This window comes from Dipodomys ordii, unplaced genomic scaffold, assembly GCF_000151885.1.
Source record: "Dipodomys ordii isolate 6190 unplaced genomic scaffold, Dord_2.0 Scaffold66, whole genome shotgun sequence".
Classification (NCBI taxonomy): domain Eukaryota; kingdom Metazoa; phylum Chordata; class Mammalia; order Rodentia; family Heteromyidae; genus Dipodomys; species Dipodomys ordii.
The window spans coordinates 2,978,845-2,991,996 of NW_012267282.1; the positions used below are offsets into that span (position 1 = coordinate 2,978,845).

General features: G+C 53.5%; 1 protein-coding gene across 1 annotated transcript in view; it reads right to left on the minus strand.

The window, feature by feature from the left end:
* The window catches only part of Dnah10 (dynein, axonemal, heavy chain 10), a 75,237-nt gene extending 62,199 nt beyond the window's left edge, over positions 1–13,038 (minus strand). The window contains exons 1-10 of the mRNA XM_013023048.1: positions 12,819–13,038; positions 10,330–10,427; positions 8,422–8,530; positions 6,794–6,909; positions 5,132–5,357; positions 3,879–4,036; positions 3,036–3,266; positions 2,220–2,410; positions 1,217–1,415; positions 814–1,008 (exon numbers count right to left, since the gene is read on the minus strand). Of these exons, the coding sequence (XP_012878502.1) occupies positions 814–1,008; positions 1,217–1,415; positions 2,220–2,410; positions 3,036–3,266; positions 3,879–4,036; positions 5,132–5,357; positions 6,794–6,909; positions 8,422–8,530; positions 10,330–10,427; positions 12,819–13,038 (1,743 nt within the window). The remainder of the gene's footprint in view (positions 1–813; positions 1,009–1,216; positions 1,416–2,219; positions 2,411–3,035; positions 3,267–3,878; positions 4,037–5,131; positions 5,358–6,793; positions 6,910–8,421; positions 8,531–10,329; positions 10,428–12,818) is intronic.
* Positions 13,039–13,152: the final 114 nt, after the last annotated feature.

Genomic DNA, 13,152 nt, shown 5'->3' on the forward strand with positions numbered 1-13,152 from the left:
ATAGATAGATAGATAGATAGATAGATAGATAGATAGATACATAGATAGATAGATAGATAGATAGATAGATAGATAGATAGATAGATAGATACATAGATAGATAGATAGATAGATAGATAGATAGATCTCAACATCCCAAGAAACCATTTAGGCTGGGCACCGGTGGCTTACTCCTATAATCCTAACTATTCATGAGGCTGAGATCTGAGGATCGAGGTTCAAAGCCAGCCCAGTCAGGAATGTCCATGAGACTTATCTCCAATAAATCACTCCGAAAACTTATCTCCAATAAACCACTGTGGTTCAAGTGGTAGAGCGAGCACTCGCCTTGAGCTGAAGAGCTCAAGGACAGCACTCAGGCTCAGAGTTCAAGCCCCATGAGTGACAAAAAAAAATGTTTTAGCTAAACAAATGCATCAACAGGAAGGAATAGAGCTGAGTTATAGGAGACCAGAGAGTGTACACACACATGCACACTAGCACACACCAGTGCACAAACGCACATGCACGCACACACACACAGCAGGCAGAAGTCAGCTGCTACTTTGTAAGTTTATACTGGATTTATAAAGGAAGCAGAGTTCCAGACTATGAAGCAAGCCATGAGAAATACTACTATGTCTGGCACAATGAAAACTTGTTCCACTGGGGGACAACATAGGGACAAAGAATACAGAGAAATGTTCATTTTGGTTTTGTTTTGTTAAACAAATCATGAGGGGTAACTGAAAAGCAAACAGAACCTGCCAACATCACCCAGCCCAAGGAAGACACATGCTACCACCACCCACCCCCGTTTCTTAGGTTACTCACCAGAACTTCAATCTTGAACTCCTCCATCACATATTTCCAGTACTGGGAAGACCTGATGCTGAAGGGGTCAAAGGTCAGGTTTTCCATGGGGGTCACCAGGCTGTCCACTCTGCCCAGGACATCATCTATGCGTTTAGGGTCCCCCGTCACGGCCTTTAGTTCTGGACCAAATATGTTGTAAAATTCCTCTAAAACCTGGGCGATTGGAGGGGACAACAGAGGGGACGCTGTGGTGAGCAGGAAGTGGAGGTGGGCAGCTGCAGGGGTCAGCCACACAGGCCTCTCCCACCTCTGGCTCTGGCCACAGCTTGCTGGGTAAGGTCTAGACACCCCAGCGGAGCTCACAAGGCCTGCACACTGGGCCGCACCACTCCTCTCCTCCACTTCTCCATTCCCCTCCCACCTGCAGAATGTCATAAAGGTCCTGGCAGATCGAAGCCATGTAGTCTGTCCTCTCGAACAGCCGCTTGCGGTCGAACTCCCAGCGCGCCTCCCGGCCCGAGGCCTCAATCTTGGCCCGGATATCGAAGTAGGACTTCTTCCACAGGGTGAGGGTCTTTTTGGCATCCAGGGTCTTCTGCTGTGCGCTCGCCCGGTTCTCCCTGCCAAGTGGAGGGCCGGGCCTGAGTGCCAGGCAGAGCTCCCGCCTCTGGGCCCTGCATGCCTGGGCAGCAGGGCAGGGATCATTCGAACCCCAGATGTCCCTGGCTCCATGGCCTCACTGGGAAATGGTCCTCTGCAAGGGAGTCCTGCTGTGAGCCTGGGGGAGTGGGGGAGAGGGGCAGAGACCACACAACCAAGACCGCAGTTCCCAGGTAGATTTCGCTGTAAGAAATGGGAAATCATGTGGCTGTGGCCCTGGGTGCCATGTCCAGCATGGAAGGAAAAAGAAGAAAAGAAAGATCTTTACCCCCTCAACTTCCTCAGGGCTGCTCCATCTGAGGGAGGCTGGGGCCCAGGACTGAGCACCCCAACCCTCGGCCTCAGCATCCCAAGTCTAACTAGGAAAGACAGTCCCATTAAAATGTAATATTAACAAGTGGAATGTATATGCCATTGTACAAATGAAACACAAGTATATAGACATGTATATGCATGGGAGCCTTGGAATACTACTCAGCCATAAAAAAGGACTGGTATGGCTACGTGAAGGAACCTTGCAGAAATAGGATGTCAAGTGAAAAGCCAGTCACAAAGGGCCACGTGAGGCCATGTGTCGCATGATTCCTAGAGCTGGAGGGCTTGGGGGGATTGGGGAGCGAAGGGGCTGCTCAAAGCTTTCTTGGAGAGATGAGGACGTAAATGCTTCAGTTGACCAGATGATGCAGCACACTTATGTGGCCTCTCTGGATGGGCAGGGGTGGGCGGAGCTGTCATGGGGAAGCTGGCCGCCCACCGCTACTCACTTGAAGAGCGTGCGCAGGTTGACCACTCTGCAGACGCGCTCGGCCAGCTCCCAGGCGATGCGCTCCATGAGCGGGATCATCCTCTCGTCCTTGTTGTAGTGTCGCGAGATGATCCACACCATGCGCAGGGCACTCACCATGGACGGGATGGTGTCCAGCACCACACTGAAATTGGACCCGTGGGTGATGTTCTGCCAGAGAAGAGGCGGAAGAGCAGCCTCAGCTCGGGGCCCAGCCACTCCCACAGCCCACACGTTCCCCAGGCCAGGGTTTCAATGTCCGGGATTTAAACCACTCCTCATAGAAGGAAGGGTTTCATAAGCAAAAGTGGTTGCAAATAAGGCTAACAGAGCCTACTTGGAAAAACAGATAAAGGCAGTGGGCACCAGTGGCTCATGCCTGTAGTCCCAGCTGCTCAGAAGGCTGAGATCTGAGGATCACAGTTCAAAGCCAGCTCAGGCAGAAGAGTTCATGAGACTTATTTCCAATTAATCAGCAAAAGGCCAGAAGTGGCACTGTGGTTCAAGCAGCAGAGTACCAGACTTTAGCAAAAAAAACCCTCAGGGACAGCGCCCAGGCCCTGAATTCAAGCCCCAGCACTGGCGCACACACAGAAAGATGGAATGAACGTGGGGCTGTGTGGCACAGCGGAAGAGTGCTGCCTAGCAAGCATGAAGCCATGACATCCATACCCATCACCACATGTGTATGCACGTGTGCAGACGTGTACCAACACACATGCACATGCATACACGTGTGGACACGTGCCCACATGGAACTGAAAAGCTCCGCCCCGCTGCATGGCCCACACGCCACCTTGAAGTGGCGCTCCACGGTGGACAGGAAGCGCACGTTGTCCGAGGCCTCCATGTGGAACTTGAAGAGCTCGGTGAGCATGGGCTGCACGTTGGACAGCAGCATGGAGTCTGCCCCTTTCAGCACGTCCAGGACTTTCCTCACCACTGGCAGCTTGGTTTGCTCATGGAGTGCACTCAGCGTGGCGTTCCGCTCCCGCCAGAATTCAATTTCGGCCAAGGGGCCATTGCCCTGAGACAGATGCAATGCGGGGGACACTGAGGCTTCTTGCAGCTCATTCTGCCTTCCTGACAGATTCACGCCAGATCCTGACACTGGCCTTCAGGGGTAGGTGCCCCACCTGGGAAGACCCTCTTAGGGTGACCTTTGGACTCTGGTGGGAAATGCCAAGACACTTTCCTGTGGAAATGTGGGGGTCCTCAAGATGTTCCTATTAAGGAAACTAGCCTGAGGAGGAGCCTCATACCCGGAGAGGAGACCACAACCCAGAAAGTCACACAGAGACACCCCCCTCCCCCCCCGCCGCTGGAGTCCTGATCGAGCTGTACCTGAAGCTCTCCTTCCCTCTGGACTTCTCAATTCTATGAGCCAAAGGGCCTCTCTGTTATGTAAGCCAGTTGACTTGGGCTTCATGATCTGACAGCCCAAGTGTCCTGGTGGATACACACAAGTGTCTTTAGCGATCACGGGCTAGCTCAGAAGGTCAAATGCCCGGGAGCGGTGTGTGTGTGGGGGGGGGGGTGCTGACTGCATGTGACCGCTCTAAGGCAGGGTCCAGGCAACTCCCGGACCCCCAGGTCTTTCTCACGCCATGAGAGTGACCCAAATCCAGGAACAAGTTACCTGGGGGGTCTTCTTGAGCTGGCCCTCCAGGGCAGTGGAGATCTGACTCAGCCAGTTCATCACACACTGCTCCAAGGCCTCCACCGTGTTGGAGTCAGCTGCCAGCTCTGACACGTCCCCCTCCAGGCTGATGGTTGGCATTTCTAACTTGATCTCACCTGGTGGAGAGAACACGCGGCTCAGCCACTGGTGAGAGCAACGTCCAAGCTAACCAGCCAGCTCTTCTCGCCATGTCTCAGTGCAGCAAGGTCCGTCACCTCACGCTGCTCTTTCAGTCAGACACTGTGGTGTATGCATCTAACCCCAGCTCCCCAGGAGGCTGGGACAAGAGGATCAAAGTTTGAGGCCAAGTTTAAGCAATACTATGAGACCCCTATTACAAAAGAGTTGTTTTGGCTTTTTCACTTGGGATGTAGTTCAGTAATAGAGCACTTGCCTACCATGCCCAAGGCTCTGGATTCAACCCCCCACCCCACCCCACCCCCCAAAAAAAACATAATTAAGCCAGGCACCAATGGCTCACACCTGTAATCCTAGCTACTGAGGAGGCTGAGATCTGAGGATCATGGTTTGAAGCCAGCCCAGAATAGAGTCTGTGAGACTATCTCTAATAAATCACTAAAAAAACAGAAATGGAGCTGTGGCTCAGGTGGTAGAGCACAAGCCCTGAGCAGCACACGAGACCTGAGCCCAAGTCCCAGGACTGGCATGCATGTGTGCACACACATGCACATCCACACACCCTTCAGGATTCTGTTTTGTGTTGCAGTACTGATTTGAAATCAGGACCTTGCACTTGCTCCCCCGGTGGTCTACCAATTTTTGCCACACCTCCAGCCTTGCTTTTTGCTCATAATTTTGCCAATGGATTCTTTTTTTCTTCTTTTTCTTTTTCTTTTTTTTGGTCATGAGCTTGAACTCTGGGCTTGGGCGCTGTCCCTCAGCTCGTCAGTTCAAAGCTAGCGCCCCACCATTTGAGCCACAGTGCCACTTCCGGTTTTCTAGAGATAAGAGTCTCATAGACTTTCCTGCCCAGGCTGGCTTTGAACTGCGATCCTCAGATCTCAGCCTCCTGAGTAGCTAGGATTATTGGGGGGGAGGGTGGTTTTGGTTGTGGGGCTTGAACTCTGGGTTTGGGCCAATGGATTCTTAAGCTGACCTCAAATCTTAGCCTCCTGAGTCATGAGGATTACAAGCCAGAGACACTGGCTCCTGGCTAAGCATTCCTCATGAAGGCGAGAGGGGAAACGGACCTTCAAGCTGCTGCAGGGTCCTTTGAATGTTGCTGGCAAACTTCTGGATGTTCATCAGAAACTCATCCCGTATCAGCTGTGCACTGTGGTACTCCATGGTGTCCCCCCGCAGGCTGGGCAGGTCTGCCTCCTGCTCCGACAACTCAGGGATTTCGGTGGACGACCCCGTCAGGTGGGCCGACATCTCCCCCTTGTGCTGGTTAAAGGACAGTGCTGGCAGGAACACCTGAAAGGCCAGGAGTATCAGACAAGTCACATGGTGTTGCCCTGCACTCACGCACTTAGATGCCTCGGCTTTCAATGCTCTTGGACAGGCATGCAAAGTGATGGTGTCGGGAGTGATGGTGCATCCCTGGAATCCCAGTTGTTCAGGAGGCTGAGGTGGGAGAATGGAGAGTATCAGGCCAGTCTGAGCTAGAGTGAGACCCTGTCTGAAAACTCCAAGGGCTAGGGGAGGAGCACAGTAGTAGAGTGCCCGCCTGCAGGGGGAAGGCCCTGGAATTCACAACCAGCACTGCAAAGAAAAGAAACAAATACTCAGAGAAAGCAAAGCGTTCAAGCATACAACTCTAAAGAGAGAATTACACCTAGGATGAAAACAACCCAAGGGAGGCTGGGCGCCCATGGCTCACACCCATAAATCCTGGTGACTCAGGAGGCTGAGGACTGCGGATCTCCACTCAAAGCCAGCCTGGGCAGGAAAGCTCGTGAGACCCTTATGTCCAGTTAACTACCAAAAAGCTGGAAGTGGATCTGTGAAACTCAAGTAGTAGAGCGCCAGCCCTAGCTTAAAAAGCCTCAGGGAGGGGCTGGGAAGGTGGCTCAGTGGTAGAGCGCTTGCCTTGCATGCCCGAGGCCCTGGGTTCGATTCCTCAGCACCACAGAAGAAAAAAGCAAAAAGCCGGAAGTGGCGCTGTGGCTCAAGTGGTAGAGCGCTAGCCTTGAGCTGAAGAGCTGAGAGACAGCGCCCAGGCCCAGAGTTCAGGCCCCACGACCAGACCCCCCCCAAAAAAAAACCCTCAGGGAGCTGGGCGCCAGTGGCTCACACCTATAATCCTAGCTATTCAGGAGGCCGAGAGCTGAGGATCGAGGTTCAAAGCCAGCCCGGGTAGGAAAGTCCGTGAAACTCTTATCTCCAATAAACCACCAGAAAACTGGAAGTGGCGCTGTAGTTCATAGTGGTAGAAGGCTAGCCTTGAGCTGAAGAGCTGAGGGACAGCGCCCAGGCCCAGAGTTCAAGCCCCACGACCGACAAAAACAAACAAAAAACCTCAGGGACTGAGTTCAAGTTCCCAGGATGGGCTCACACACAAAAAAAGTCTGATTGTTCAAGAAAGCTCAGACATCAGCCCTCAGTAAGTCATGCATACCCCCCTCCTGGGCACCTGTATGTGTATTTGTGCGCACACACATGTGTGTGTGCAGACACACACACACACACACACACACAGAGCCCACTTTACCATGGTTTCTGTTGCTCCTCTCAGGTCACTGCCTGATCAGTCATCTTGTGTGTGTGTGTGTAGGTGTGTGTGAGCCTGTGTTGTGTGCACCTGTGTGTGGTGTGCATCTGTGTACACATGTGCATGAGCCTCACGCTTTCCTCTTGCATGCTCCAGAGCACAGTCCTTCCTGGTGGCCTTTTTCCACCCCAGCACCCACCTGACACACAGTGTCCTTCAGGGAGCGTAGCACGTGACCGCTGAGGAGCCCGAACTCCAGCGCCTCGGGCAGAACCTCCACAGCCTCCTTCATGTCGCTCGGCTCGTTGACTGTCTCTGCACAGACATGAGTGGCCCATGGGTGAGCGGCGGGGGCCAGCAGGCTCTAGGTCCAGCCTTCCTCCTCCCTCTCTGCTCACCGCCAGCGCGAGACTCCCACTTAGGATACGCACACACGTGTGGGTCTGGGCTAATCTCTGAGTTTTCGAGACCCAGCCACATTGGCTCTTCCTGTTGAAGCAAGCATAGCTGAACACCCCAAGAAGCAGAAACAGAGTAGGCTGTCTTCACTGCTGTGCTTGTGTCCCCCAAAAAGAGGCTGAACCTTAAATCCCCAATATGATGGAACTAGAACATTCTGGAAGGTAGTGAGACTGTGGGGGGGGCTCCCCTCTGACACACACCGTGGGGTGTGAGACGGGGGGGGCTCCCCTCTGACACACACCGTGGGGTGTGAGACGGGGGGGGCTCCCCTCTGACACACACCGTGGGGTGTGGGGGGGCCTCCCCTCTGACACACACCGTGGGGCGTGGGGCCCCATTGGCCACAATGTCTTACAGGCACAGTGTCTTCCACCTATAATCCCAGCTACCCCAAAAGCAGAGCTCAGGATTGTGGTTTGAAGTTAGCTCAGAGAAGTTAGTGAGATCCTCCATCTCATCCAACAAGCAGGTCACAGTGGGTCACATCCGTGCTCCCAGCTACTCCACTCAGGAGACAGAGGTAGAAGGATGGTGGTTGAAAGCCAACCAGGAGAGAAAGTCAGCAAAGCCCAACCTTAGAAAACCAAGCTAGTGAGGGGCTGGGAAGGTGGCTCAGTGGTAGAGCGCTTGCCTTGCATGCATGAGGCCCTGGGTTCGATTCCTCAGCACCACATAAGCAAAAAGAAAAAAAGCCAGAAGTGGCGCTGTGGCTCAAGTGGTAGAGCGCCAGCCTTGAGCTGAAGAGCTGAGGGACAGTGCCCAGGCCCAGAGTTCAGGCCCCACGACCGGACCAAAAAAAAAAGTAAAAGCCAGGTGCCGGTGGCTCACGCCTGTAATCCTAGCTACTCAGGAGACTGAGGTCTGAGGATCATGGTTCAAAGCCAGCCCAGGCAGGAAAGTCCCTGAGACTCATCTCCAATAAACCACTAGAAAACTGGAAGTGGCACTGTAGCTCAAGTGGTAGAGAGCTTGCCTTGAGCTGAAGAGCACAGGGACAGCATCTAGGCCCAGAATTCAAGCCTCACAACAGAACAAAAAAAAAAAAGTGTAAAAAGGTGGGCTAGGAATGTGGCTCAGTGGTAGAGTACTTGCCTCACATGCATGAAGCCCTAGGTTTGATTCCTCAGTACCACATGAAAAGAAAAAGCTGGAAGTGGCGCTGTAGCTCAAATGGTAAGAGTGCTAGCCTCGAGCAAAAAGAAGCTTAGGGACAGTGCTCAGGCCCAGAGTTCAAGCCCTAGGACTGGCAAAAAAAAAAGTGTAAAAAGAGAAAAAGATACACGTGTGCACTCACAAATGCACACACACATACACATGTGTACAGGCACGCATGTTCCCCCCCACACACACACCAAAAAGATCTACCTGTTGTGTTTCTGAGAAAAAACACCAGGTTGTAGTCCAGGCACTCCTCGGGGACTGGAGGGCACAACACCCGGAGGTAAGGCTTCTCCACCATGCGCTTCTCTATCCGCTGAATGGACAGGGACACGGTCACGCGTGCAAGCCCACTCAGCCCCACTGTGCTTCCGGAGCCCTTAGCTCTGTGGTCCCCGCCAGGCCCTTTCCACAGTGCAATGTGGCCACGGGCACAATGGGGGCCAGTGGGAGGCAGCCTGCCAGCGAACGCCGGGCCCCTCACCTGCACACTGCTGGACCCTTGTGCCAATCGGCTGTTGGCACAGCCACTCACCCGAGTCAGGGGAGCCTGGCCAGGCATGTGCCTCTCGCAGCAGACCAGGTCTGAACTTTGTTTTCAGGTGAGTGTCTCAAAGCCCAGCCGGCCAGCCACATACATCCTAGCCCTTAGCACCCCCCTTAGGCCTGAGTTAGCCACAATTCCCATATTGTGTGTGTGAGAGAGAGAGACAGAGACAGAGACAGAACAGAGACAGAACAGAGAGGAAAGTGAGAGAGAGACAGAGACAGAGATAGAACAGAGAGAAGAAAAAGACAGAGAGAGACAGAGAAAGGGAGAGAGAAAGGGAGAGTGAGAGGGAAAGGGAGAGGGAGAGGAAGAAGGAGAGGGAAGAAGGAGGGAGAGAGGGAGAGAAAGAGACCTCACACTGTCACTTGGCTATTTTGCTCAACCATGTGAGCCATGCTTCCACTTCTGGCTTCTTGGTGGTTAAATGAGAGAAGAGTCTCATGGGCTTTCCTGCCCAGGCTGGCTTTGAACAGTGATTCTTAGATCTCAGCCTCTTGAGCAGCTAGGATTACAGACAGTGAGCCACTGTCTGTACTGAGCCACTTTCAGTACTGGTGCTGGAACTCAGGATATCGCACTTGCTAGACAGGTGCTTTACCGCTTGAGCCACACACCAGCCCCTTTTTGCTTCAATTATTTTTCAGATAGGGGCTTGCATTTTTACTCAGGAATAGCCTTACATAGACCATGATCTTTTCATCCTTGCCTCCCACAAAGCTAAGACTACAGACAGGTACCACCATGTCCAGCTTGGTGATTGAGATGGATAACTTTTTGCCCAGACTGCCTCAAACTCAGATCCTGTTAATCTCCATTTCCCAGGTAGCTGAGATTACAAGCATGAACCATGGTGCCTGACCCTGTAAATGCTGCACATTGTTGTTGTTTTTTTTTGTTGGTCATGGGGCTTGAACTCTGGGCCTGGGCGCTGTCCCTCAGCTCTTCAGCTCAAGGCGAGCGCTCTACCACTTGAGCTACAGCACCACTTCCAAATGCTGCACATTGTAAAGAAAGACCCAGCCCCTGAGCATCCCTGGGTAGTGACCTCTGAGCTGGCAGGATGCCCTGTCTGACATGGTGTCTTTGTGCACGCGGGCTGTGGGCTGTACCAGATCATCATGCTAACCCCATGGTGTTCATGAATGCCACCGTGTTGACCTCTGGGGTGGGGCTGAGTGAGCAAGGCCAGCCACACGGATGCTCTGTGCTTATGGGAGGGACCCCAGACAGGATTGCTCAGGTGGGCGTCCCTGCTGGCACACACTGGTGCTGCCCTTCCAATGCCAGCAGGGTTAGTGCCATCTCAGGCCACCTGGGAGCAGAGGCCTGGTCTCACCTGGATTGTACCTTGGATGGCTTTGATTTCCTGAATTTGAATTCACGTCCTCTCAGTAACAAACATGACATGACTGACAGCTGCTTTGCTTCCCAGTCCCCTGGCCCATTGCTGGATGTCAGGGAGGTCGCAGGAATCCCACACAGGGGTCCTGCCTGCACTCCCCCTCCCAGTGCTAGGCCAGGGACCCCGTCTTAGGTGAGGGCACTTGGCCCAGCACTGGGCATACCTTGGCAGGAGCACTTTCTGGCAAGTCTCTGTTCAGGTCATCGCTGCCCTCGCCGATAAGTGATGGGGTCATGGAAGTTCCCCGCAGAATATTCTTAGCTACAAAATAGGACACAGTGCATAAGATGGAATCGTGGGATTCCCAGTCCTGCATGGCACCAGAGGATTTCATAGGCTTGGATGACAGCTGAAGGAGACATATGTGCAACTGGCAGACTTTTTTGCGGCTGAGGGGCTCTGCCTGGCCCTGGGGGGGAGGTCAGCCATCAGAGATCAGCAAGTATCTGTGCACATGTGCGTGTTCCAATCATGGGGACCACATGTGCTGTGAGACAGGAATCACAGCTGACAGGCCATCCTTACCTCTGAGATTTAAAATGCATCAGACAAGATGAAAGAAAAGTAGTCTTTCAAAATGCTGCTCTCAGCAGGTACCAGTGGCATGCCCATAATCTTAGCTACTCAGGAGGCTGAGATCTGAGGATTGTAGTTTGAAGCCAGCCCCAGCAGGAAAGGCTGTAAGACTCTTAACTACAATTATGCACTAAAAAGCTGAAAATGAAGCTATGGTTCCAGTGGTAGAGCACTAGCCTTGAGCACAAAAGCTCAGGAACAGAGCCCAGGCTCTATGTTCAAGGCCCAGTACAGACACACAGATCTACTTTAGATAATTATTATAAGAGCTGCCACTGTGGAAAACTTTGTGAAAGCATGAGACTGAAGTCCCACTGCCACTGCAGGAGATGCCTGTCCTCGCCCACCAGGGGCCAAGGCGTCAGGAGGCTGGGTCAAGTACTCACCCTGCTTTCCCTAGCTGAGACATGCCCAGCTCACCCATTATTGGGCCTCAGGAAGGTTCTAGAAGAGGAGGCCACTGTGATTTGCACAAGGAGACTCTACACTCCAAGACAGAGTATGGCCAGTGTTCATGGAACTGACCAAGGCCTTGCCATGGGGGTGTTTTTTTGTCCTGGGCCAGTGAACTGTGAACTGTGTGCCCCAACACTCCTTCTACAGGGCATGGTCTTACTTAAAAGGGGGTCTTGCTGGTATAATGAGCCAAGATGGGGTTATGACAGACTAGGGTCATTCAGAACCCAAAGCCCGGTGCCCGTGGGAGACAAAGAGCTGGAGGCCATGTGACCACCAGGCCAAGGCAAGAAGGAGGTGGCCACAAGCCAAGGAGTGCTGAGGACTCTGGCTGCCCCAGAGGCTGCGGCAGGCAGGGGAGGAGCCTGCTCAGAGCACGGCCCTGCCACAACTTGATTCTAATCTTGGGAAAGGATGTTTCCTGCTATTCTGCCCTGGGAGACTCATAACGTATTTATGAATACCCCACATAAGAGACCCAGGCAGCCTTTCCCAGTCTGCCCACCCCTTCCCCACGGGGCTCCCCCTCCCTATGCCACACCTGCAGTTTTATCCATGGCCTCTGTTTTTTGAGACTCAGTTTCTTCTTCCACAGCCTCCTCTTCCAATGGGACAAATATGTCACTGTCTTTGTGGCCATATAAACAGAAAGAAAATGCAAAGTATAATTTTTCGTGACATGAAACACTTGGGGAAGGCCATAGGCCTGGGATACAGCCCATAGGAGATGGGTGCATGTTGCAGAAAGCACAAATGTTCCACGGGGGCCCCATCCAGGTCATTGGGACAGCCCAGAGAATGCCCCAAAGGGTCCAAAAAACCTGTTTGGAGCTGTTTGTGAGCTTAGGCCTAATAAGACTGGGAAGAGTGATTGTCTGAGGCTGTTGTGGGGAAAAGGGGAGAAGGTCCCTCCATAACCCTTCACCCGGGGTCATTTTGGGCCCAATACCGGGTACCGCAGCTGGATGGTGGCTGCTGGTCTACACATGGGCCAGAGGTACAGCAGGAAATCACCATCCACTCTTAGCAGGGTGACAGAAGCCCAAAGTGCAGCCATGTTTCAGGGCCTCCATAATTTTTTAAAGCACATAATTCAAGGTTACTGACATGGTGGAAAACCCACTAGTGTACTTTGTAGTCACAATTTCTACTGGTCACAATGACAGAGCTTGGACCAAAGGTGCCAAGGAGATAGGATAGTCAGACATGAACTCCTGTATAAACCAAGTGAATGACCAGAAGGTTCCATCCCAAAGCATTGCTTCTGGGTGGTCCCCTCTCTGTGTATTTGTGGATTTGCATTTCTCCATAATAGCTACATACATTCTGTTGTGTGAGCAAATAACTTATATTTAAACTAAAGAACGAGGTGTGGTGTTACCTATAATCCCAACACTCAGGAGGTAGAGGCAGCCTGGGCTACATGGAGAGACCCTATGAGGGGTCTGGGCAGGGACCCCACCTCTGGGGCCTGTTTCTCTGCGAACCTTGTCCACTGGGGGGGAGTGGGAAGGGCACTCTGTGCTGCCGCTGACCGGAGGGGGGCGGCGTGACCGGGACCCTTCCCCGGTGACTCCTCCCGGCAGGGCAGGGCGGGTCCCGGGGCTGCGGGCGGCTCACCGATCTCCACCTCCACCTCCACCTCCTCCATGCGCGTCAAGCACTGGAAGAAGAGCGCGGCGGCCTCCTCCTCCTCCGTGCCGCGGTTGAGGAAGTGCAGGACCAGGTCCTCCACCTCGCCGTCGTCGCGGCTCAGCAGCTCCTCGAAGAGGCCGGGGTCGCTGAGCCCAAAGGCGGCGAACACGCGGTCCCGCATCCACTGCACCCGCATGTCGTCCATGGCGGCGCCGGGCCGGGCGGGCGGGAGCCGAGCCGGAGCCCAGAGCCCAGAGCCGGACGGGCGTCCGTAGCAACGGCGCCCTTAGCAACGGGCTTCGGGCAACGGCGCGGGCAC